The sequence below is a fragment of the Crinia signifera genome, chromosome 2 (assembly GCF_055691185.1).
Source record: "Crinia signifera chromosome 2, ASM5569118v1, whole genome shotgun sequence".
In the NCBI taxonomy this organism is placed as follows: Eukaryota; Metazoa; Chordata; class Amphibia; order Anura; family Myobatrachidae; genus Crinia; species Crinia signifera.
The window spans coordinates 329132744-329160320 of record NC_139218.1 but is presented as its reverse complement, the minus strand read 5'-3'; the positions used below and the strand labels follow the sequence as shown (position 1 = coordinate 329160320).

Sequence of the window (27577 nt, the reverse complement as noted above, 5' to 3'; positions counted from 1 at the left end):
TAATGATTAAAATGGAATTGTCTAAATGATTAAAGGACTCCCAATAATTAAATAAATCACCCACTGTAAACTGTGGGTGACCTCTTGACTGTCGATCTTCCCATTGTTGACCTAATGCTTGTGTCGACTCTAGCCATGTCAACCTATTTCATGTATGTCGACCTTTATACAGTCGACCCTATGACCCATAGCTTTTAAATCTAGCAGCCAAAATTGCCCCCCCCCCCCCAAAAGGGAAGAGCAGGAATGGCAAAGTAAGCTGTGGATATGAGTTGCAGGAAGAGGAGGAGTCTCCTATTTTGCCTGAGTTTCCCGCCCTCACTCCCCTTTATTTGGATGTGGGTGGGTGTTTCTTTGCGTTGGCTATTTGGCTGGGAAAGAACAACAGATTAATTGATTTAAGGTCTTTGTTAAACAAGGATTAGTTGTTTATGGTTGTTTTTCGGTGCGCTCACCTTTCGTTGACTATAGGCCTTCGCTGGATCACCCGGTACGGGACAGCGACACCACCCGGACGGGTGGACAGTCAATGTAGAAGGTTTAGCGGATACCGCTTGTTGTTAGGATATTTGTTGATTGGGTAGGATAGTTATGGGTGAAGCTTAAATAATTAGCCATTCTTTCTTGGTCACCATTAATTAAATGAGTTTAAAGTTCTTTAATAAATACAGCTAACACTGAGTCATTATTTCAGATTTAAGTTAAGTGTTAATTATCATGCAAACACAAGGTCACACATCAGTTGCTAGGATGTTCCAGAGATTATTGCTGTGATTCCCAGCCAGTGTCTGAGGGCAGCTTCATTTTACATGATAGCAGACTGGATTTGCCACAAGGAAATTTGATTAAGGAAACTGTTGACAACTCTTAAAATAAGAAAAATATAAAGGCAGATTTATAAAAGCTTGGAGAGAATAAAGTGGAGTGATAAAAAAAATCCAATCAGCTTCTATCTGTCAATTAAAAGGCTCCTTTGTTCGGAAAATGGCAGTTAGGAGCTGACTGTTGGCACTTTATCTCTCCAAGCTTTGATAACACACCCCCATACACCCCCCCCCCATTCTGTTTTCATTATACATGAGCTTTAATCAGGTTAAACAAATTACACTTTGTACATCCATGTTTCTGGTTATGTTAAATCAATATTTAAATAAGGATTTCTCACAATATTTTTCGTGTCATCTGTGTCCTTATATTGTCATAACACCAAAAATGGTCACAGTTTATTTGAAAAAATATATTTAATTGTTCTGTTAAAAATTATATTTGAATTTTTTTTATTATTATAAATACCTATACAATTGTATTTTAAAAATGTATCCCAGTAACTAATTTAATTTTCTTATATTTAACGTAAGGAAACAAAATACATGCCAAAATACGGGCTATTATATTTTTTATTGTATTACATTTTGCTGCTTGAACAGGGGCATTTCTTCTTCCCCTTTTCCACTACCACAATAAAGTGAGTCACAGCTCAGTGGAAAAGGGTCCAGAAAAAAGGACCGGGAATAACCCGGGTCAAATGTGCGGTTTAAATAGGGTCGGTCCCAGGTTAGAACTGTGTTTAAAGACCTGAGTATGACCTGGGTTTTTGTGGGAAAAGGGGTATTAGTTTCACCTTACTGCTGGTAGCAGGCTCATGTGCCTCTACTAAAAACGTTCCCATTAAAAGCACCGCTCCATTGTTTTCAGTCTAGCAACTTCAACGTATGCTACAAGAGGTTTGTTTAGTGGTTAAAATGCTACGTAAAAGAAGTCACTAAGGGTAATAAAATCTGTAGTCATAGAAGTATAACAACGAACAGAAAAAACACAGCGCAACCCAGTTTGTAGACTGGAATCTGTAATGATGATCTTAAGGCCCATACACACTGGGCGACTTTGAGATGAAAGTCACTCAAAACAGCATGTTTGAATGGCTTTCAGCTCAAAGTCGCCCAGTGTGTATGCTCCCGCATCATTGCCGGGAAATGCTGGTATTACCAGCAGATGAGCTGCTTTGAGTACGGCTTTGCATAGCTCAGCGCCGGGCAGGGGGAAAGCCACTTAGTGTGTATATACTGAGCGGCTTTCCCTCAGCGATGATAGTGATCATCGCTGTCCATACACGCTGAGTGTAGTCGCCCAGTGTGTATGGACCTGTACTCAAAGGCTTAGATTGTACAACTAGAGTTTGTAATGGGGCCTACATATGGGGGGATTTTGGGTCATTCTAGACTGGATAGCTTAGAAAACTACCCGAAAAAAATGGATCCGTGTGTAGGGGCCATAGCGTTAGCTATGTTCTCACCTGAAAGCACTGGCCCTTCCAGATCACTCAGCACACACTGCTGATGCATTGCTGCATGCTGAGAGATCTAGTATTGCTTAGATCCCTGACTGAAGTCTTGCCGTGTGTAGCCCCCATTACAATTACTAGAGAAATATTTGCAATACATCACTTTGTACAAGGTAAGTGGCTTAGGTTAGCCAGGTGGTCTTGTAAGAGTTCCCCTGAAAGATGCAGGTAATTCTCATATACTGTGGGGAGTAGTGTGAGTATAAACACAAATAGCAAAATATTAATAGAAAAATGCAAAGGGAACAACCTGAAAGATATAAACTATGAGTTCTGGTGGTTTTAGGTAATACTACAAAGCTTCCCCCCATCTGTGATATAAGTGCATAGCATAGTCCTGCTCTACTTCATCCCTGACAACTGGCCCACAAAACCATAAAATGTAAATTGTTCCTCTATTCCCTGATTATAATTGGGTGGAGGGTGAAGAACGGCATGCCGAGCCCTGCAGACACATCCCATTCACTAACACCACGTGATAGCTTTTGTCAGAGTTGCCATCCAGACTCCATGTCAGCTGCGTATATAAAGTTAAACATGTAATCCTTTCATTACACCTCTGCTGTTCTAGTAGCTTTGAGCGTAGGAGAACTACTGAACTTAATTATAAATGTCCTTCCTTGTGATAAACTGGGATTACAGACATCCCTGGAAGAGGAGAGACGCGTTTCGCTGCATAGTGCAGGGTGGTGGTGACAAGCTGAGATACAGAGGTGGCTGAACAGAAGCCAGTAGACCTGGAGTTAGGCAAACATCTCTGTGTTAGTGTCTTTCAGTACCTTGGAAACCCAGTCATCCAGCTAAATGATAGGCAGCAGGGAGGGAATGGGGGATACAAATGGGAGTCATTGAAAGAGAGATTGCTTCCTTTTTTAAAGACTAAATGTACAGACCGCAAAAAGCAGAATGTGGAAAAAATAGATAAATGGATGCTGGGTGATAGATAATGCACTTACAAATGAAGGCGGTTGCTGCTGGAGAGAATGCGGACTAGATATAACAATATAATTTCAATTATTCATTGAATTTATATTGAGATGACAACTGAAAGGTAAGCAATAGATAGATACAAAGGATTATGTATAATGATGTTATTCAGAGTGTACTCTCTTTTATTTTTTTTAATTTATCAAAGCATTTAACAGATCTTGGCCATAGTGATATATACAACGGAGGATTAACCTTTACAAGAATATGTTAAGAAACACACAATATTATAGAAAAAGTGAGCCTGTGTGTACACCTCTTTATACACTAAAAATAAGCTAAAATATCATTGAAATCAAACAATTTCACTAATAAAGCATCATCATCATCATCATCATCAATACTGTAAATAAAATAAGTATTAACAGATATTACCATCTGACCCATGTCTGCTAATTGGAGGCTGGAGGGGGGAAATAATCTCACCTTCTATTGAGGACAGGATAAAAAATTGCCCATAGCAAACTATCTTCTACATATCAAGTATAGAATGTACTAGACCAGGCATGTCCAAACTATGGCCCTCCAGCTGTTGTGAAACCACACATCCCAGCATGCCTTGCCAAAGTTTTAGCATTCCCTAATAGCAAACCTGTGCCAAGGCATGATGGGAATTGTAGTTTCGCAACAGCTGGAGGGCCTTAGTTTGGACATGCCTGTACTACACAGATGAGAGCTAGAAGCTGATTGTTTGCTATGGGAAACTTCACAACTTGAGCTCTTTAGAAGAGGCATGTCCAAACTACGGACCTCCAGCTATTGTGAAACTACAAGTCCCATCATGCCTTGCCACAGCTTTGCTATTAGGGAATGCTAAAACTATGGCAAGGCATGCTGGGATGTGAAGTTTCACAACAGCTGGAGGGCCGCAGTTTGGCCATGCCTGCTTTAGAAGGTTGGATACACCTCTCACATGGTCTCAGCGCTTTAGATCTTTGTACTTGGTTCTCCATAAAACATTTCTTACAATGGGAAGCGTTAGTCAATGTGATTATGGAAACAGTGAGAACTTGTTATATCCTGTTCTATATTTGATGAAGCCGTATCTATCCACTATGCATGGATATCAGAATTCTCTGAGGCTGTCCTGTCCACTGAGCTTGTAAACACATCATGAAATTCCAAGGTGATTTCTAAGTACTTATAATACAGGTGAGAGTGTTATTATCAATATAGAATATGTTCATGTATTGCAATATGTAACTAAACACTACCATCTCGCCCTTATCAGGATTCTGAGCAGCGGGATGCAGCTGTCGGGCTTCTGACCACTGGTATCCCGATTGATGGCTTCCTATACAGTACATATTCCAGAAGAACAGCTTAGTTAGGGACAGTTTTATGTGAATGTGAGTTTTTTCTTTCAAGTATGCGCATTTATCTACGATAAAATAAATGGGCAACTATGAGGTGCCCACTGGGACGGTATGCGGTCTCTAGGTCGACAGTCACTACTGTCAGAAATGTCAGAAAGCCATCTCCTGTAGAAATGTGTAGGTCTAAAGGCCCCATACACTACCACGATTTGGGCTGATTTCACCTGTTCCCGACAGAACAGGCTGAGAAACCACCCCAAATAGGATGTGTGTGATGTCCCCTCAGGTCCGATGCGCGGTCCTGAGTCAGAGGTTGGACCGGCATGCTGTCCAATATTCAACCCTCCTCCGGGCGGTGGGGAACAGGGGTTGCATGCGATCCATCACATGTGAAAGGACCGCGTGCGATGTATCGCAAGTGACCCTGTCACCTGGGAAGGTCCCAGGTGGCTCGAGGGGATCGGCTGGCCATACACTGCTGTGAGGGATCGCACTGCTGTGAGGGATCGCACTGCTGTGAGGGATAACATTTACGATAATTGAAGAAGCCATCTGATTAAGACAACCGATGTAAATCATTCCTTTCTCAATGCAAATATAATTCAGGAGGTTTTGTTATTTTAAGATCTATACTGTATTCTTCCAGCTTATTAAGCAAAAATTAATACATCAGCCCTGCAGAATGTATTAGTCTGAGCTATCATGTACTTTACTGCTTTTACTTTGCGTTGGCTTCCCAATTTCATCCCAATACTAATGCAAATGTCTTAAGGCCCCCATACACTACAGTGATTTGGCCCGATTTCAACCATTCCCAACGGATCGGTCCGAGAAATCGGGCCAAATTGGATGCCATTGATGTCCCATCGGTCCCATTTGCATCAGACCTAAGTAAAAGGCCGGACCTACATGGTTATATGATAGAATATCCGCATGGATCATCTACATTTTGTTTCATATATTAAATACATTAGGTAGTAACACTATTAGTAGTTTACAAGCCTAAAATAAAATATTCGAGGACTTTGACAATGATAGGGTGACAAACATCAGGACATTTTACAGAACAACAAATATATCACCAAATCCGAGCCTGCATGCATGACATAACGAATAGTTCTACTTTTCATACATACAGTACAAACGTAACGTTACAGAAGAGTTTGGCTTTTCCCCATGCATTAGTCCAGATTATACTAATGATGAAACTTGTGATAGACAGCAATGTCATATAAGAGTAGTCTATAAAAGTGGACGGAATGCACAGAATGGAGTTGAAATGTTGTTAACTTATCACTTTGGGGTCTATTTATTAAATGACAGCTATGAGGCTGATTTAATTGAATTCTCACCTCATTTAATCAATCAATGAAATGTTGGGTGAGATTCTATTTGATGCGCTAAATGCGCATGTTTTATTCGCGCACCACATCGCCGCAAATCGCACTTTTACAAATCGCACTTTTCAGTCAAAATGCGCATATTTAATGTGATGCGCATTGGAGGCTGAAAAGTGCGAAGAGGGGCGATTTGCGGCGAAGTGGTGCGCTGTATTTAGTCCTGAAAATGTGCGATTTTCATGTCTGAAAATCGCACATTTGCAGGACAGCGCAAAGTGTAAAAAAAAAAACGAGCGCGGGGTCCCCCGCCCGAGTATAACCAGCCCCGGGCTCACTGAGCCGGTGCTGGTGACATAAAATCAGGGTCCCCGACAAATAGGGGTCCCCTTGATTTCATGAAACCAGCACCAGGCTCAAGGTCCGGCGCTGGTTCCCAAAATACGGGGGACAAAGTGACTAGGGGTCCCCCGTATTTTAAGAACCAGCACCGGACACAACCAGCCAGCAGGGTAATGCCACAGCCGGGGGAAACTTATTATATAAGCTCCCGCGGCCAAAGCATTAACCCCCTGGCTGGTCAGCATGGGCAGGGGTCCTGGGAAGGTGGGGACCCCCCCAATGAAGGGGTCCCCCCCCTCCAGGACTTACCAGCCCATGCTGATAGTCCGGGGCTGTCCCCGATGCCCCTGGGCGGTGGGCATCGGGCTGATGGCTTGTGTAAAAAAAAGAAGTACAACTATTGTTTTTATACTGGCGAACTATGAGTCCCAGCAAGCCTACCCCGCATGCTGGGACTTGGAGAACCACAAGTCCCAGCATGCGGGGCATTAAAGGGCCCGCTGGCACTTGTAGTTCTGCAGTACAAAAAATAGTTAACAAAATCACACTGACACACTGTAAAATAAAAGTTTAATACACACAAAACACACACACACTGATACTTACCTACCTTGAGCCCGTAGGTCGGTCCCTGGATCCTGGGTCCGTCCTCCGGGGCAGAAGAGTCCGGTTCCGGGGCCTTGGTCCTGGTTCCGGGGCTGGTCCTGGGGCTCCGGGGCTCCTGGGCTGCAGAATCCGGGGTCCGGGATCCGAGGTAGTCCCCAGGGGTACCTAAGGAAGCAAATCCAACTCACCTGGTCCCCGGCGACGACCTCGGAATCCTCTCCGGTGACAGCGCTGCTCCCATCTGCTACCCGGCTCGCAGGACTTTGACAGGCGCTGAGATGTTTCCTCCTCGGCGTCTCTGCACAGAATAATTTCTTGGCCAATCAGGAGCCGAGAAAGTCGGCTCCTGATTGGCCAGAAATCATTCTGAATACAGACGCCGAGGAAGTAACATCTCAGCGCATCTAGAGCAGAGACGTTTCCTCCTCGGCATCTCTAGTTAGAATGATTTCTGGCCAATCAGGAGCCGACTTTCTCGGCTCCTGATTGGCCAAGAAATCATTCTGTGCAGAGACGCCGAGGAGGAAACATCTCAGCGCCTGTCAAAGTCCTGCGAGCCGGGTAGCAGATGGGAGCAGCGCTGTCACCGGAGAGGATTCCGAGGTCGTCTCCGGGGACCAGGTGAGTTGGATTTGCTTCCTTAGGTACCCCTGGGGACTACCTCGGATCCCGGACCCCGGATTCTGCAGCCCAGGAGCCCCGGAACCCCAGGACCAGCCCCGGAACCAGGACCAAGGCCCCGGAACCGGACTCTTCTGCCCTGGAGCCCCGGAGGACGGACCCAGGATCCAGGGACCGACCTACGGGCTCAAGGTAGGTAAGTATCAGTGTGTGTGTGTTTTGTGTGTATTAAACTTTTATTTTACAGTGTGTCAGTGTGTTTTTGTTAACTATTTTTTGTACTGCAGAACTACAAGTGCCAGCGGGCCCTTTAATGCCCCGCATGCTGGGACTTGTGGTTCTCCAAGTCCCAGCATGCGGGGTAGGCTTGCTGGGACTCATAGTTCGCCAGTATAAAACAATAGTTGTACTTCTTTTTTTTACACAAGCCATCAGCCCGATGCCCACCGCCCAGGGGCATCGGGGACAGCACAAGGACTATCAGCATGGGCTGGTAAGTCCTGGAGGGGGGGACCCCTTCATTGGGGGGGTCCCCACTTCCCCAGGACCCCTGCCCATGCTGACCAGCCAGGGGGTTAATGCTTTGGCCGCGGGAGCTTATATAATAAGTTTCCCCCGGCTGTGGCATTACCCTGCTGGCTGGTTGTGTCCAGTGCTGGTTCTTAAAATACGGGGGACCCCTAGTCACTTTGTCCCCCGTATTTTGGGAACCAGCGCCGGACCTTGAGCCTGGTGCTGGTTTCATGAAATCAAGGGGACCCCTATTTGTCGGGGACCCTGATTTTATGTCACCAGCACCGGCTCAGTGAGCCCGGGGCTGGTTATACTCTGGCGGGGGACCCCGCGCTCGGTTTTTTTTTAATTTTAACCCTTTATTTTATTTTTTACAGCAGAACCCTGCACAGAACATTGCGATCTGTGCAGGGTTCTGCCTAATTCGCCAAACAGACCCTGGTCTGAAATAAGTGCGAGAATTAGGCACCTAAAAAATGCGATGTGCAAATGCGCATTGCATTAAATAAGCGACTTGTATACTTTTCTATACGAAAACATCTGGATGCGATAAAAATGCGAATTAATCTCGCAATTTTTATCAGCATACCTTAACGCACATAATATGCGATTTCAGTCCCTTAGCGCATCACATTAAATTTGCGATTTCAATGAAAAATGCGATATCGCCATTTTGTGGTCTAATTACCGCAAAAAAAGCAAAATCGCATCCCATAGAATGTCACCCATTGCGTCCACAGCTGAGCGATAAAGCAATTGCAGGAGGTGAGACCTTGTTATTTAGGGCAAAGATCTGCAGTAAAAACACCTGTTTTGCTGGAGATAAGGATAACTCAACTCTAACGTATCTCCAATTTAGCACCAAAATGTTTAAAGGTGCCAGTTTCAAATAATGAAAGAAAAACAACTACTACAATATGTAATGAGTTATTATACCTTTGTAGACATCTTTTTAATCTCAAAATGACTAAGTAACTATAATTCACCAATTTTAGGTTTTGATAACAGACAAAAATGTACTTGGCAATCATGCAGAGATCATATTGATTTAGCCTAGGCCAATATCTAATTAGCTGCGATAATTTACTGGAGCTAATTTATCCACTTAGGGCTATTCAGTTAGTCCTGATACACTTTATTAATCAGGGATTATAATTCGAATGTCATAGGCATTATTTGCGATAAACAGCAATCAGAGCCACAATAACACACAGGATCTAAACTAATCCCAGATCCCATGCATTAAATCATGATCACGGGTCCTTTTTCGGCCTTTAAATATGACCTTTATTTGGGTAGATTAATAATTGCTACCGTATTTTTGTAGTCCAAAAACAGATGGCACCTCATAGGAACCTGTTAATAGGGAACCATCCTGTGTTGTCTATGGCTAGTAGAAGTATTGAGCCAATTGTAATATGATGCAAGAATCAGAAAGCGAAAAGTTTTGGAAGCGTTTTCCCATTTTTTTAAAGCAGCAATCATTTACACTGAAAAACCAGGTTGATTTTGCCATGTAATTTATTGCCGCTTTTAAAATAAATGGGAAAACTCTCCCAAAATCTCTCACTTTCTGATTTACACACCCTATTACATTTGGCCCATAAACTTTTTACACTGCAAACTGCGGAGCTTGTTTTGTTATTGGTGCTATTTTATAAAGAATTAGTTTTATAGTTTATGTGAGGTTAATTTCCAACTTCACGACACATCCACGAATCTCACTTAAAAATGATCTTGATTCTACTTCTAGCAATATATGTGTAAGAAACAGCACTGGTACAGTATGTGCTTTATTACCACCATAATAATGGTTGTAAAGATCTCATAAGTGTATTATAAATTGACATGCGTGAATTGAAAACATAACTCATTTTATTGTACATGGGACAGAGACATTTCTTTTATATATCAATTTTCCAGCCATGCGATGGACAGTCATGATGGCAGCAGGCCAAGCAACAGAAAAAAATCATTGTGCAAACAAAAGTGCAACTGTACTAATGTAGGGTACACACCAGGGTGACCCGCTCACGATGCACATCGTGAGCGGGTTGTCAGTGTCTCGTCCGACCCGCTCACGGTGACGCGGGGGGGCCCGACCCGCTCACGATGTGCACCGTGAGCGGGTCCGATCCGATGGCGACCCGCACCCGGCTGTATGGTCGTCATTGAGATCCTACCTGCAGCAGGTAGGATCTCAATAACGACCGACCGACCCGCGGGACCGCGCATCGGATCGGTATCGGTCCACACCAGGACAGAAAAGGGCCCAATCACCACACAATCTACATCCAATTGGTCGGAATTGGATCTAGATTGAGGGGATCGGGCCCTAGTCGTCCTGGTGTGTACCCAGCATTACTCTCAGTACGAATACACCCAATTTTACAGGCAAGCTCAGGTAATTGTAAGACAAGAGGGTGGTGTCTGCAGATGTCCAACGTCTACACCAGCCTAGGGGAGGAGCTGAGAATACCTGGGTTTTTCTGCCTATGCGGCCAGGTTACTTAGATGTATAAACATGCGTAGCAGCTAAATGTGCAGAGGTGCCTCTTGATTTCTGGGATATCACTCAGCTTTTATCCCAGCTAAAGGAGTTAAATGTACCCCTTGATAAGTAGGTTATACTGTAGTTAGAGCTTCCAGTTGTACTTATTTGTGGAAGTTTACTTTTAGGAGACCTTGACCAATCTAACTAAAAGCACCATACACACAAGCCACACATATAACAACATACAGTATAAGACAACCCTAACGCTCCCTCACTGCCATTAATAATTACAGATATAAATTAGGCTAAACTGAGCAATAATTTTAGAAAAATGTAACAAAGTAGAATTAGGCACTGTCACCATTTTTAAAATGCACATTTTGAGGAACAACTTCCTCCTCACATATTTAGCAGCAGATTGATTATACTGGGGTGTTTCTGAAGACTGAAGTAGGGCCATTAGCGCACAGAACCTTCTCTCCTCTGTCACTCTGATAACTGCATCAGTGTCCTGTCCCCTGATGCCACTTTCTTTATTTACCATGTACCTGTCCTAATTTGTCATGTACTGTAATTTGATATTTTCTTGTTTTTCGCTTATCTATGTATTGTCCGGTGCGAGGAACCCATGTGGGCGCAATATTAATAAACAATAATAATACCAAATCACGGCGCGACATTGTGGATGTGCACTTACTGCGGTTTATGTATGAGACTTTATAAAGCGGCCACAGATTGGAAAACACAGATTGGCCTAATATCTCTTTACAATGGTGGAAGCTGAGTAAACATGATTGTGGCTGCAGGCGATTTTCCATTTAACTTTCCATACAGCGGCGTACCTGTTTGTGAACCTTTGTAAGTTGCTCCAAGTTGTTCTCAAGAAAGGAAATCTTCTGTTTCTGGGAATGAATCCCCCCACTGTCCTCAGGTTCCATTTCAGCACTCTGCATATAGACAGATATTAAATTAAAAAGAGCATCCAGTAAAAGATATATCCCAGTTGGGTTCATGTACACAAAGCAACACAGGAAAACTCCCTTTAAAAGGTGCACATTGTTTGTGGTAGATGGATCAGGGACTTCTGTATGTGTAATGCGCCTGAATCAGCCCTGGCAGGCTGCTAATATTCCGAGCCCAATGATCAGGTATACGCTGCTCCACCAGAGTGACATCCTGCCCCGTGCAAGGCTGCAATTGGCTTAGTACAGCTTGCAAAAAAATATAGCAGTCCTGCTACTACCTGAAAATCCACTCGCAAGCTGCTCGCCATTGCATGTATACTACTGTGTGCAGTCTGTGCATAGCCCAGGACTAACTCGGTAGCTGCTGAATGTGATTGCCAATGTTAACATGGGGTGAAAAAGGAAAGTAGCATCAGCTTTAACACCCATGGCTATTCAACTGCACTCCCTTTTTCACCCAAGCTCATGTTTATCCTCCCTAAATTAACATGCCAAAGAGTGGTAAGACAGGCTAATGGAAGCTAAAACACAGAATTAATGAAAAGTTCACGAACTTGTGTGTTAACAAAGTCATGGCACACGTTGCTGCCAGCGGGGGCTAACTGAACAGCCGCCACCATCAGTTAGTCCATGGCAAACTAAAGCGGCTAATTGAATTCCCCAATATGTTACATGGTTTGGACTTTTTATAGTTGTACCCCAACAAAAATATCTATATTTATAGATTAATGTTATAAATAGATTATTTTGGATCAAAAGTAAACAGAGGATGTTAAAACATTATCAAAACTCCAGTAGGGATATTAATCCTTTTCTTTGTATGATAATGTCAATAACATTTTGGGGACAGGCACAGTTAAACGGGCTGGAAATAGGGCCCATTTGAGCGATATCTTTTTTTTTAAATTGGTAGTGTGTACACTCAGTAGGGATGATGATTTTCAGCGGCCACAGGTCAGGTGAAGTCATTGGTTGATATTAACTGATATTGTCCAGTGTGTATGTACAATTTCGTTATCGGCCTATATACAGTAGTTAACATTATCGGCCGTGGTGCAGGTCATCTGGTTTGTATGGGGCTTTACTTGCCTATTCTGCACCCAGGTTTAAGTGTTTTAAGTAACTCCAATTCAGAGGAGAATTTCAGCAGTCATTTTAATGTATTTTCACTTGTGTTTTGCTAAATATCTACTTACATTGAATGTTTCCACATCAAATTACACACAACACATACCCCACTGGGTCTCTCAATGCATTAATAATACAACTTAAGGGCAGGAGTGGTTTTATTGGAGGGGCCCCCACAACTTAGTTCCCCTGTGGCCTAACAAGCCTTGATCTGTCCCTCATTAAGGAATCCAGTAGATAACCCGGCAGAACACTATAAAAATCATGACAAGATATAACATTAAACCAGTATATAAATATAATACTGTGTAATTAAACTAATCATTTAAATCTAAACAAAACAAGAAACATGTTTTTCAAGCCATTACTTGTACTATGTCTGATCCTGGCTATAGGGCTATCCCGACTGCTCCCTCGTGGGGGTCCACGACCCCCATAGAGGGAGAATAAAATAGGTGGTGAGCGCAGCGAGCCCGCAAGGGGCTTCATTGCGCTCCCCCCGCTGTGCAGTTGGGATTCCGATGTCTGAGTAATGACTGTCAGAATACCAACTGTCGGTCTATTATACCACACCCCTTTCAGCAGTTGTGGAACTACAAGGACCTGTGGAACTACAAGGAGATGGCAATCAAGGTCACCTCTGGAATATATATTTAAACCCCCAGCAGGCTCCATAGGCACAAATTGGACCCCCAGCACTAGGTGATGCCAGTTGTCTGTCCATCCTACCTTCAGTCTTGGATTTAGCTGGAATTGGGAAGGACATGTGTATTATCCTGGTAGATAATATTGCCCCAACCACACCATGCTAGCGATAAGGTGGGGTATTGTTGTGCTCTCCTGTGCGCTGTGCTATTAGTTATGGGCTAAATGAAATGATGCATTGTGCTATTACACATAGAATGCATCATACGCATACAGATAGGCATAGTACACAAGTAGGCAAAAGAGAACAAAGTGATCCTCATATTTTGCAATGTACACATCCATCATGATTTACTTAAGTCTTCATTCTATCGAGGTATTCAATGCAGGGTCACGACTGTCGGGCTGGCTGGACAGCTGTGACACTGTCCTGTTCTCAGCCCGCTCAACACTGAATCGGCAGGTGGGATTCAATGTCCCGCCTGCCAAGCGCTGAAAAGGGGGCGTGGCTGTAAGTTGCGGCCTGAAATCATTGAGCTGCGGTCGGGAGCTCATCGATTACCAGCTGTTCTCGGCACAAGACCGCTTGTGAAGTCGGGCACGTTCTGTCAAGATACCTGGTCAATGCTGTCGAGGAAGACAACATTGAATAGGGCCCCTCCGCTATTTCCCCCGTCGGGAATAGCGGCGGGAGATAGAATACCCCCCTATATCTCCAATTAAACATTAGGACGTGATGGATAACTTACTTTCTTGACTCGAGATGTGACGTCTTGAACAAAAAGCTTCCGAAGGTTGTGGAGGGTCTGAAGTTCACGGGCCTACAATAATGTGACAGGCAAGAATTTAATAAGAGTGTAGTTAATATAATGCCCCCTGCTGATCAGAGGACATATACTTACAACGGTCTCCTCGAGCCCTTTAAGATCCTGCTTGGACTGTTCGTGCTTCTCGTATAGAAATCTATAGAAGATAAAGCACAGTAGAGTAAGATAAATATGCGAAATACAAAAACCTCTAATACGTTCTTAGAACGTCAATGCTAAAAAGATATACAAACTATTTTTTTATTAGCCCACTATTTAATTTAATTCTTGGGGTTTATATACTAAGAGGGGAGTTGCTATGGGCAACCAATAAGAACCTATGTCTTTTTTATTTAGCACCTTCTAGAGTGAAGATAATAAATAGAATCTGATTGGTTGCCCATCGCAACACCCCATCAGAAATCTGAAACAGAACTCCCATTAAACAGATATCTATTGAAATACTGTATAATACTTAATGTATGGATGTTCATAGAAATGGTATTTGTTTTAATTATTCATCTCCCCCAAATGATAATAAGAATAATGAAAAATAGCTTTTTACATTTACTTCTACATTCCGGTGTAAGATCAGATGTTTTTAATGCTGGCTACATGCAACGGACCCACTGCTGCAGTGTGTATGGTCTGAAAACCACTAAAATGTCCAATAATGATCATTTCCATAGGATTATTATTATTAGCATGTTGATAGCTGTCGGTCTGCAGATCAGACCAATGTCAAAATGATTTCCCTTATTAGAATAGTACACAGCACAACCTACAATTTGCTGCATTGGAGCCAAAGGATTACTGTATCCATCAGAAAAATAATAAACAAACTCTTCCAAAAATAAATGCTTAAAATACATTTTGCATAAATAATACTTCAATGCCTAGAAGAAGCTGGACTGAAGCGCCATGGCTGCATCATCCATGGATACTCACGTCAGCTCCTGCAGCTTGCTGTTCTTCTCATGTTCCTCACTCTTCAGCTTCTCATAGTCAGCCCTCAGCTTCTCCAGCTCCAGCTGCAGTTTCTGGTTCAGACTAAAGCAGGAGCGGAGAAGTAACAGTAACTGTCAGAAACCGCATTCTGCCGACACACCGTAGATTCTCAGCCTATTTTCTTAACTTTCACATAGGGCCTGATTCTGTTTGGCTCACTTAGCAGATGTAGTTCACTGCTTAGCGAGCCTTCTAACGCCGCCCACCGGGTGTGCAAATGCCGGCCCCCTGCCACCCAGCGAATATACCCGCCGCACTGTGAATGGATGTTTTGCATAAACATCCATCCATTTTGCATAAATATCCATCCCCCCCCCTAAAGTGCTACAGAGACTGTGCAAGTCTCAGAAGGCGCCCGCACAGAAGCGCTACACATGCACATAAGCTAATATGCGCATGTGCTTCAACATCGGTCCCCGTGCGAACACGCGGGTGACCGAAACATCAGAATCAGGCCATAGTCCATAATTTAAGATTCAACTGAAAGATAAACTGAACCAGAATTCTAGTTTGCATGTTAACTTTGAGCCTGAGGAAAGTAACTGTTGAAATGTCATTCTTATTTATTTGTCATTGGAAGTACAGGTTGAGTATCCCTTATGCAAATAATTCCGAAAATCATACATTCCAGAAAGTGATTTTTTTTTTTTTTTTGTTAAAAACCTACTGGGGACATCTGTAACAGCACTACTGGGGACATCTGTAACAGCACTACTGGGGACATGATATGTAATAGGCACTACTGGGGACATCTGTAACAGCACTACTGGGGACATCTGTAACAGCACTACTGAGAACATGATATGTAACTGGCACTACTGGGAACATCTGTAACAGCACTACTGGGGACATGATATGTAACTGGCACTACTGGGGACATCTGTATTAGCACTACTGAGGACATGATATGTAACTGGCACTACTGGGGACAACTGTAACAGCACTACTAGGGACATCTGTAACAGCACTACTGGGGACATGATATGTAATAGGCACTACTGGGGACATCTGTAACAGCACTACTTGGGACATCTGTAACAGCACTACTGAGGACATGATATGTAACGGGCACTACTGAGGACATCTGTAACAGCACTACTGAGGACATGATATGTAACTGGCACTACTGGGGACATCAGTAACAGCACTACTGAGGACATGATATGTAACTGGCACTACTGGGGACATGATATGTAACTGCCACTACTGGGGACATCTGTAACTGACACTACTATGGACATGTTATGTAACTGGCACTACTGGGGACATGATATGTAACTGGCAGTACTGGGGGCATCTGTAACTGGCACTACTGGGGACATGATATGTAACTGGCACTACTGGGGACATCTGTAACTGGCACTACTATGGACATGATATGTAACTGGCACTACTGGGGACATCTGTGACTGGCACTTCTGGGGACATGATATGTAACTGGCAGTACTGGGGACATCTGTAGCTGGCACTACTGGGACATGATATGTAACTGGCACTACTGTGGACATCTGTAACTGGCAATACTGGGGACATGATATGTAACTGCCACTATTGGGGACATCTGTAACTGGCACTTCTATGGACATGGTATGTAACTGGCACTACTGGGGACATCTGTAACTGGCACTACTGGGGACATGATATGTAACTGCCACACATGATATGTAACTGGCATTAAATATCTGCAAGAGAATGATTGCTTGGCATTCAAATTGAATATCTGAGAGAGGACACATACTTTGTTTCATGTTTTAAAACCTTGTTTTATGCACAAATAAAATATATTTGAGTGTATTTCATGTGTTTGATGTGTTTGTACAACATAAATGCAAGATACCTCAAGATACATCATTGAAAAATAAAAATATTCGGAAATACGGAATAATCCGTTATCCCAAATTCTTCTGGTCCCGAGCATTTTGGACATGGGATACTCAACCTGTAGTAGCTGTGTCCTGTGCACCGACATCACAGCGAGATCAGAATATAGATTATATTGACCAAGATTCTGAATATCACAGCAGCCGCTGCAGTGATGGCTACATAGTACAGGTGGAAGCCAGTTAGATGAATGTAACATATGTGCTGGCTACAGGTCCCCGGGGATCAGCAGCACTGTCTCCATCACAGATGGCGTGCAGCACTCGCAACTTAGTATTAGGCTCTTCTTCTAAGCCCGCCCCCAGACTTCCATTGTATAGGTTTCATAGGAGTCACAGGGTGGGCTTTGAAGGAGAGTGATCCTGAATGCTTCGTACTGTCCAATGGCAGCTGTGATAAAAACAGCACCGAAGATCCCTGGGGACCTGCAGCCAGCACATACTGTATGTTACATACATATCTGTATGTATTGTTGTATGTGCTAATTACAGAAAGAAAGTAAATTACAGGTGTGCCCTTATGTTATAATATATGGCCACTTTGTGTCGGCTCTCATGTCTTACTCTTTCAGCTCATCAATGATCTTCTGTTTCTCATTAATCTCATCCCGGAGACGGGCCAGCTGCTTGTGATGGGCTTCACGGTGGCTCTCCATCTGCATCTCCAGGACCTTATGATACAAGTCAATGTGAAATGACACAATACATAACAGAGGGAATATTCCTTATATGGTAGAGCTACATGAGATACATCACTCAGCACACCAGATATAACTAAGGTAGGAGGGCTACACTCTAGAATGTGGAACATTCCCCCTCTAGTTCAGGGTTGCCTACCCTCCCGGAATGGCTGGGAGTCTCCCGAAAATCGGGTCCCCCTCCCGGCCCCCCGGAAGGGTGGGCAACCCTCCTGGATTCAGGGGGACCTCCACTGCACCCACCGATCGCAGCCGTCTTCCGCGGACTTCGGCATTTAAATGCTGCAATCCGCTGGTCTCAGACGAGGGGGCGGAGCTAAAATATCACCACTGCGTCATTTTAGCCCCGCCCCCTCCACAGAGATCTGTGAATTCAGCTATTTTGCATCATGGGAGCGGGGCTTAATGACGCCACGCTCAAGCCCCGCCCCCAGAACTGCCGCTGAAAGTCTCCTCTCCGGGCTTCTCCCGGAGGGGAGATTCTTAAAGTTGGCAACCCTGCTCTAGTTCTATGTCTATGGTGTCTGACAGAAAGAACTGTAGCTAGGATTCTGAGCACAATATAAAGGGTGATAAATGTAAGAGAACAGGCAATGGAAGAATGCTGACCTTCACCTCACGAGCTTCTATCGCGTCCAGCTCTTTATCCTTCGCTGAAACCTCTGTTATGTTTTCTGCAAAGTGAAACAGACACAACATGTACAACCAGACTCAGATGCGTTGCCTGATGTGACAGGCTAAAAGCATTAAGTACAGTAATCAAACACTGACAAATGACCACCTACATGTCCCTACACAGAGGAAGCAGACATTTTCTGAGAATACCAATTACATAGATCAGTTCATTTCAATTTACAGGCATCATTGAGACATTAGGTGGAATGAGAATGTAATATAATCCACTGACAAGACAATGTGCAGGTAAGAAGGGTGGTGAAGTGATAAAGTGGAAGGTGGTAACGCACCAGCCAATCAGCACCTGCCATTTTTCAATCCCAGCCTGTAACATGACAGTTAGGAGGTGATTGGTTGGTGCGTTATCACCATTCAATTTATCACTTCTACAGGCTTAATAAATCTGCCCTGTAGAACTTCATCATCATCTAATGCTGTCAGCCACTGCGCAATAACTACATGAAGCAGTACAGGTGACTGGCTTATGATGGTTTATGAATGTTAATACATTCCACAGCGCTTCAACTTGCATTGAACCCAACGCAAGTGTCAGCCGCGCCAGAAGCTCTGTGATAGTTGAGACAGGCGGAGTTTATTATTAGCATAAAAACCGCCTACTGAGGTGAGACCATATCAGACCTGTCAGTCCTACTCTGATTCAGCACTTGTTTTAGCAGAAAGCACACAGGGGCAGATTTATTAAGCTTGGAGAAGAGATAAACTGGAGATAAAGCAGAGAAAAGGTAAAAGGAGATAAAGTACCAGCCAATCAACTCCCAACTGTCTTTTTCAAACACAGCTGATTGGCTGGTGCTTTATCTCCTTCTACCTTTTCTCTGCTTTATCTCCAGTTTATCTTTTCTCCAAGCTTAATAAATCTGCCCCACAGTACTCACACAGCTCTCTTCTTACACAAGTAAATATAGGGGTTTAAAAAAGAAACCATGCCTGTTATTGGTGGAGAAATGTACTTTGCTGTAAAGGAATGGTGGTACTGCATCATTAAGACTGTCTTTGACAACTGTCCCAAAATGGCTGAAAGACTCCAAAATATCAGGGAGCTCTCTCTCACTTCCAAGAGAGTAGACCAGCTCTAAGATACCACCCAATTTCCTAATTAATTTGGCACTGGGTACAGTATGTGAAGATGCATTTCTCTGCAAATCACGTCATTGTGATACTGATGATACAACCCCTTTAAAGTTTAAATGCCTCTGTTGGTTTGCTCCTTCATAGTACATGTGGTAGTAAAAAGGCCAGTACCTTGAGCCTGCATCTTGGTTAGCTCCTCACTTAGGGTGTCATAGGACTCTTCTAGCTGGCGTTTTTTCAGCTCCACACTGTGCATGTACTCTGTCAGAGACCTGATCTTAGCCTCATGCTGTGAAACAATAAAACAAAATACAATACAAATACATAGAGGTACATTTGCTAAAGGTTCTAAAACAGACAAGTAATGCTGCTGCCCATGGCCAGCAACCAATCTGATTGGATTTAGTAAATCTACCCAACTGTGTAAAAAGCATAAAGTAAACTGTAATGTCATACAAATGCTATGATCTAGAGAATGTTAATATTGTCTCACATACTTGTATACTTGAGTCATACTGACTAGAAGAGACATTCAGTAGGTAACTGCTGACTCTCCAACTGTTATAGAGCTATGAGTTGTGATTGCGCAAGTAGCTAAAGGTTGCAGAAGAAAACAATCACAAAGGAAAAGGGACAGCACTTCTAACTTGGGGCATATACTTTAACACATCATACAGGTTGAGTATCCCTTATCTGAAATGCTCGGGACCACGAGAATTTTGGATAAGGGATATTTACGTTTTTTGAAATAATTTTGTTTTTTTAATACTTACCTGGTCCCCTGGTGGTGTCCCGATGGTCCCACAAGGTCCACAGTCCCCCAGCGTCCACGGAGGCCTTCAGAATCCTCTTCAGCGGTCCGGTGACGTCACCAGTGCACCCCTGCGCTCGTGCACTGCACTCCTGGGACCGCTGAATAATATCCTGAAGTCCACCATGGACATCGGGGGACTTGGTAAGTATGAAAAAAGGGGCGGGGGGGATACGAAATATTTAAAAGAAAACACGGTTTTTGGAATATTTTGGATAACAGATCTACGGATACAGGAGACTCGACGTGTATATATTATTTCTAGAAGGTGATTTTTGGTGAAGATCCCTTTTTCTCCCTTCATATTTTTCTTTCTCCTGCCCATTCTGGTCAGCCAGTGATCACCGACTTTCCTCCTCTTTGATTTCAACATTTCATTCCCATCTTAAAGACTTCTCTCAAACTGCCCCTAATCCAGAGAAAACTCTCACTGCTGTGATCAGAGTACACTGAATATGCCCTCTACTCTCGTCTCATCTCTCCCTCCTATAGTTCAAGCAATGATGTCACTACAAATATACAGTATGCATGCAATTAAAAGTGTGCTTGTATTCTGGTTGTCTTGCAGATTGGTACTATTTGTACCTTGCAGGAATCACTGCTCCGTGTAGCACTGAGAAACTTTATGGTGCCCACTAAATATAAATGCTAGTAATAATAAACTATTATTGCATCAATGAAATGGTTAATAAGAACAATGGGCCTTATTCTAGTTCACTCTTTCTGACAAAATCCTTCTTAGATGGACAAAACCATGTGCACTGCAGGGGGGCAGATGTAAAATGTGCATAGACAATTCGATTTGGGTGAGTTATTTTGTTTCTGTGCAGGGTAAATACTGACTGCTTTATTTTTACACTGCAATATGGATCTCACATTGAAGTAAAACCCCACCCAAATCTAATTCTCTCTGCACATGTTATGTCTGCCCCACCTGCAGTGCACATGGTTTTGTCCATCTAAGAAGGATTTTGTCAGAAAGAGTGAACTAGAATAACCCCCAATGTGTCCAGCACTTGCATTCAGAGTGGATTGATACAGTGCTGCACCAGATTTGTTAAGGGCAGACCATTTACCAAAAGGTTATCAATAAGGTGAGAAATAATTTGTGCATGTATTCTTCTAGTGTGTTCATTAATGAAAGGGCAATGATGAGAGTTGTTTAAGAGTCGGTTGGAATAGGATTTGGAAAGTGCTTGAATATAAGAATAAAATGCAGAGACAGTATGCAGGGCTAAAGGAGTAACACTAGTTGGTAACTGTGCATCCCATGCACATCTCATTGTATTACACATTACCTTGTATATTGTGGTTGAACAGTGAGCCCTGGGCATGTGTCCATTCTGCTAGACTCTAAGACAAAGTCTGTAATTCAGGTCCGTTTGCTTGTATGCAAATTTGCATGCGAGCTTGATGTTTTTGAAATGCGCATGCGCATTTCTGCAGATGTGCATGTGCTGGTGGGTGTGTCCACAGTGAACAGATTGTTTCAACGGTGAACAAAATTGCGGGTGGTGGGCTGGGGGGGGGGGGTTCATGGGGCCCATGGGAATGCCCAGCATTTATGGGCGTTCCCATGAATGCACTGGGCGTTCCCATGGAAACCGCCAGATGTCAGCTGCCCGCGCATTTCCTCCAGAATGTGCACGAATATCTGAGGGACCTGAAAGTCGCTTTTGATAACCGTGCATGCACCACATCTTTCGATGGCTGGCGACCATCAAAAGATGTGGGAGTTCCCCCTTGGCCTGCGAATGGATGTTTATGTAGAACATCCATTTGCACGCCGCGTGAACAAGCACAGCATGCAAAGAGGGGGGGGGGCAGGCGACCCGGCATTCGCAGGTGTCTGAGGGACTCGCAAGGCCGTGAATATGCAGCCTTGCGAGTCAACCAGCATAAGGCCCAAAGTCTTGAGCAAGAATGGTTAGGAAATTCTAAATCTGTGGCTAATATGCTAAGAGCGGCTGGGGGAAGTACACTGACAGTAGGAGAGTGCCCAGCGATGACTCCTGGGGCACTTCTACCAAAAGAGGAACTGAGCACAATACTGCAGTACATGGAGGAACAAAGTGTATGAATAAAACAAGGTCAACGTTCTGTTTGTTCTGCTTTGTAAGTTCCTTCTATTACAGAGCAGCAACTCAAGGGACTACTGGACTAGCCGGAAGACTGGAACGTTCTTTAGTTGATTAAGGGCAAAATCTACAGTACTTGGAAACTTATTTAAAAAAAAAACCTGTATATTTTTATAGCAACAATAATTTTTTTTATTCCATTTCCACAATGAATGCAACCAGAAAGAGTCTGTTGTAAATAATGGCGGAATTTACTAAGATCAAATGGGTACGTATGCACCCACCCATAACCATTCCATCGAAAATATGACTGAAAAAAATTAGCATCTGGTCATTTACTATCAACTGTAGCAATGGAAGTACTTTGAGCTAGATTAGTCACTTGATCACTGCCAGCATCTGAGTACTAAATGTAATAATTCATGGTACTCTTTACCTAGCACGGCGCCCATCGCGACCATCGCGACCATCGCATGCACTAAAAAACGGGTGCGATGCGATGCCCGCGATGGCCGCGATTTCCCATAGGGACCAATGTTAAAAATCAGATTGGTCGCGATTTTAGTGTTAAAAGTCAGATTGGTCGCGATTTTTACATAGGAATCAATGTTAAATGGGCCACAGAGCCCTAATAGTCCCCCTGAAGTGTGAAATGGCCCCCACAATTTTTAACGCCACCCCACGATCAACGTGAACCCGAAGCGTGGCGAGCGCAGCGAGCCCGCGAGGGGCGGCGGTACGCGTCCTCCGACCTTTTCATACCCCCACTATCCACGTCGGCGTGGAGTTGAGAATAGAATAGTGTGGCGAGCGCAGCGAGCCACCGAGCCCGAAGCGTGGCGAGCGCAGCGAGCCCCGCGAGGGGACGCGGATACCTTCACAGTTATACGCGTCCCCTCACGGGCTTCACAGGTGTCCGCGGCGACGCGGACACCTGTGAAGCCCGCGAGGGGACGCGTTTACCTGTGAAGGTATCCGCGTCCCCTCGCGGGGCTCGCTGCGCTCGCCACGCTTCGGGCTCAGTGGCTCGCTGCGCTCGCCACACTATTCTATTCTCAACTCCACGCCGACGTGGATAGTGGGGGTATGAAAAGGTCGGAGGACGCGTACCGCCGCCCCTCGCGGGCTCGCTGCGCTCGCCACGCTTCGGGTTCACGTTGATCGTGGGGTGGCGTTAAAAATTGTGGGGGCCATTTCACACTTCAGGGGGACGATTAGGGCTCTGTGGCCCATTTAACATTGTTTCCTATGTAAAAATCGCGGGCATTGAGCCAATTAACGCTAAAATCGCGACCAATCTGACTTTTAACATTGATCCCTATGGGAAAATCGCGGGCATCGCGGGCATCGCGTCGCACCCGTTTTTGATTTACCCGCGATGCCCACGATTTTTTACCCCCGACGCCCGCGATTGTAATCGCGGGCGCCGTGCTAGGTAAAGAGTACCTAATTCATAATACCTAAAACCGCAGCTAAGATCTCATCAACATAGATTCTCCCAAACGTTTGCACACAGAGAAGCTTGTGCTCAGAATTTTCCAGCTAGAACAACTGTAATCCGTGTAGGATGTTATAATGTCTTACTATACAATGTACATTTTCTATTATGTAATAGCTACATTTTGATGACTTCTAATCACTCATCTGCTGCTGCTGTTATCTGTGAATAATCTACCTTGAATTGCGTGGGTATAGAGCAGGGCCAGTGTAAGAGGGGGTGGGGCAAATCTCTGGGAAAATGGCTGATGTATAATGTATAATTTTCCTGGTGATTTCTGCAATGCTAACATGGGAGTCCAGAGAGGTGAGCATAATATATGGGCCAGGGTGTGCACTGGTGCAATTGTGTAAGTGAGGACATGGCTGCATGTGGCAGGGGCAGTGCCATGGTGTGTAGAGGGCAATGGAAGCAGGCAGGGTTTGATTGGGATGGAAAAACAGCCCAGGAAATGTATGGAAGCAGCCCTCATGGAGGCGGTTCTGTTGAAGGACTGGCATCCCTCATCAGGGACGTGCAGTCAGGGGAGGCAGGGGAGGCAGTGCCTCCCCTGTCATTAATGATTGATATAATAATAAAATACAAAGAAAATACTTATGACACATTTTATGTATCATAAGTATATGCTTTGTATTATTAGAATAATTTTTACTCTGTTTTATTTATTTTTTAACTACCATATATACTCGAGTATAAGCCTACTTTTTCAGAACATTTTTTATGCTGAAAAAGCCCCCCTCGGCTTATACTCGAGTGAGGGTCCCACTTGAGTCAATAAGTGTTCCCAGTTTTTTGTTGTAAAATGAGGTCCCTCGGCTTATATTCGGGTCGACTTATACTCGAGTATATACGGTAGTTAAGGAGGCACCAAGTGCGGTGCCTCCAGCTGTCTATATTATAGTAACAGACAAAGGGGCGGGCAGTGGGCAGGGCTGAGAACCGGGCTGTAAAAGCTCATTTAAAAAATCTGTATAGGCGGCACCTATAGCAGTGCCTTGGTGACAGGGACGTGCTTTCTGCCTATATGAAAGCACACCCCTGTCACTGAGGCAGAAGTGATTGGACACAGTGGCGCTTTGTCAGTGACGGGGTCGTACATAGGCTGCACGGCTAGGCTGTAACCACATAGGCTACACGGCTCGTCTGCTGACTTGATTTGGTGTGCGGGGGGAGGCGGAGCTTGGCCGGGCCTGGCCGCCAGCTCCCGCTGTTATCTGGCCACCGGGGACCGGCACACAAGCTGTACTCCCCTTTTCTGTTTGTGGTCCCTCCCGCCCGGTGCTCCCCGCTTGCCTGTCTCGGGATGCCTCGGTCACTGCTGCCAGTGCCTGGGCTTAAAGGTACTGTAATGTGTGTTTGGCACTTGTGGAAGGGTGGGGGCTGTGTTTTTTTTTTTTTTTTTAAATGGCACAGGTGTTTGTGTGTTTGTGTTAAGGGACATACTTGTGTGTGTTTGTGTTGTGACAGAGGTGTGTATCTGTATTTGTGTAAAGTGACAGAGGTGCGTGTTTGTGTAAAGTGACAGAGGTGTGTACTGTTTCTGTGTGTTTGTGTAAAATAAGTGTGTTTTTAAATGAAGCATATTGGCCCAATGTACTAGCCTCTGAGTTCAGTGGCTGTGCGGGGTTCTGGCTAAACTCAGAGGTTCTTTTAAAGAGGCAAACATTTACAAGGCAAAACCATGCATTGTAAATGGTCGCCCTTTTAGAAAAAAAACTCAGAGTTCAGCCGGCACCCTGCACAGCCACTGAACTCAGAGGCTAGTACATTGGGCCAATATGCTGCTTTCATTTAAAAAAAAACACATTCATTTTACACAAACACACACCTCTGTCACTTTACACAAATACACAGATACACACCTCTGTCACAACACAAACACACACAAGTCTGTCCCTTAAGAGGCTATTACATTTGGGCGCATGTTTTTATTTTAAGTAAAAAAGGTATGTGGGCAGGCAGACCCCAGGCCGCTTGGTGGAGCCAGCAATGACGGGGTCTGTGGCGAGCGCTGGGGCCAGGTTGCTTCTGCACTAACAGGCAGGAGCTGCTCTGCCGGGTCTCTGCTGCTTATGCAGGGGGCAGCTACCGCACCTGCCTGTCAGCGCAGAAGCAACCCGGCCCCAACGCCCCCCACAGAGCCTGTCGGTGCTGGCTCTAACAAGCCAGTGCCTCACCAACCACAAACCTCACCGCACGTCACTGCTCCTCATGGGCATCATTCTGATATGGAAGCAGCTGCGGCCATCCTTGTGTCTTCCCTGGTGTCATAGGTAGATTACAAATTCAAAGTGGCCCTGGAAAAATTTCCAAAAAGTAGCCCTCTTACATGCCCAAATCGCCAGCCTACCCCCTTCACAAGCCTATCCCTTTCTACCTCCTAACACCCCCCTCCCTCCCCCCCCCCCCCCCCACACACACACACACCAGTCTGTCACATATAGCTGCTTACTGTACCTGTGATATAAGCAGCTGGCATGAGGACAGCTCCCTCCCAGTCACTTCCATCTTACGGTGACATTCCACCTGGAGGTTCTCCAGCTGACGACAGCGTTTGACCACTGATTTCACCTCAGATTTGATCTTACTGATATACAGGCGTGCCACAGTGAACTCTTCCTCTATGGCACCACTGATCTCCACAGGCTAAAGGGAAAGACAAAATCAGAAATTACACCGTAAACCAGTATTCTCCAGGTGGCGAGAAGTTCTGTCCCTTTATGCCTATTGGCTGAGACCACAGCAAATAAGAAAAAAAAACCTAATCTGTGTATGAAAACTTTAGGCTATCTATTGGTGCCGGAGCAAATATTAAATATCAATATAGGACCGGCCACAAGGGAAGATTTTGAGGGGTATTCAATGTGGGATTCTGACTTTCGGAACTTCCCATAGATTGTCGAGAAACGGCTGTGAATTCGACAATACACGTCCGTTTCCGACAAAAGAGATCCGAATGGTTTTAAAGTCGGATCTGTTTTGTCAAATTCCTCGTTCAATGCTGCCAGAAACGGCAAAACACCCGACTTTGACGAAGTTGGCTGATTAATGTTCCCTGAATTTAAATTGAAGACAGTTTGGAATATAGGGGTAGATGTATGAAGTACTGATAAGGGAGGAGAAGTGAGCCAGAGAAGTGTCCCATGGCAACCAATCAGCTGTTCTGTATAACTTTATATTATGCAAATTATAGATGTTACTTACATCTATAAGTAACCGTGGCCACTACTGCAGGCTCAGCTACACTACCGGAATCTGCAGAATAAGCAGCTTTGCCTCCCTCTGTGTAATTGCACTACAGGCCCTGAACTCGGCAGTGCAGCACTGATTGAAGTCCCTCCTCCCTCCATGTAAGTACACTGTAGGGCCCTGAACCCGCCAAGGCAGCGCTGATTACAAATAAAAAAGTGAAGAATACATTTTTTTAGAGGGTGCAGTGAAACTGTAGTTACACCACTGTATAGATGAGCCAAGTGGTTCTTAATGGATGTCATACATATGTAGCCGCACTCATCATTGCCGTGTCAATTGCCATGTGAAAGATCCGTGGTGATTGGTGCAGCCTGATCGCCACCTCTGTGCGTCTATTTTGGGTGCAGATTTACTGTGATAAAAGTGTCACGGGCGGCCGCATCGTGACAACGATGAGAGCGGCTATATGGTGTGTATGGTATAGAGTGAACACTATGGGTGAGATTTAATAGGATGAGATATTCAGAAAGTGAGAGATTTGGGA

General features: G+C 44.4%; 1 protein-coding gene across 2 annotated transcripts in view; it reads right to left on the bottom strand.

The window, feature by feature from the left end:
* Window positions 1-27577, bottom strand: part of KIF5A (kinesin family member 5A) — a 150405-nt gene that overhangs the window by 16679 nt on the left and 106149 nt on the right. Inside the window, exons 16-24 of one of the 2 annotated variants that reach the window (XM_083169389.1) lie at window positions 26299-26487; window positions 19626-19743; window positions 18297-18361; window positions 17554-17660; window positions 15050-15151; window positions 14198-14258; window positions 14045-14116; window positions 11400-11504; window positions 3121-3141 (exon numbers count right to left, since the gene is read on the bottom strand). In XM_083169389.1, the coding sequence (XP_083025515.1) occupies window positions 3121-3141; window positions 11400-11504; window positions 14045-14116; window positions 14198-14258; window positions 15050-15151; window positions 17554-17660; window positions 18297-18361; window positions 19626-19743; window positions 26299-26487 (840 nt within the window). The remainder of the gene's footprint in view (window positions 1-3120; window positions 3142-11399; window positions 11505-14044; window positions 14117-14197; window positions 14259-15049; window positions 15152-17553; window positions 17661-18296; window positions 18362-19625; window positions 19744-26298; window positions 26488-27577) is intronic. The other variant, XM_083169390.1, reaches the window with a different exon arrangement.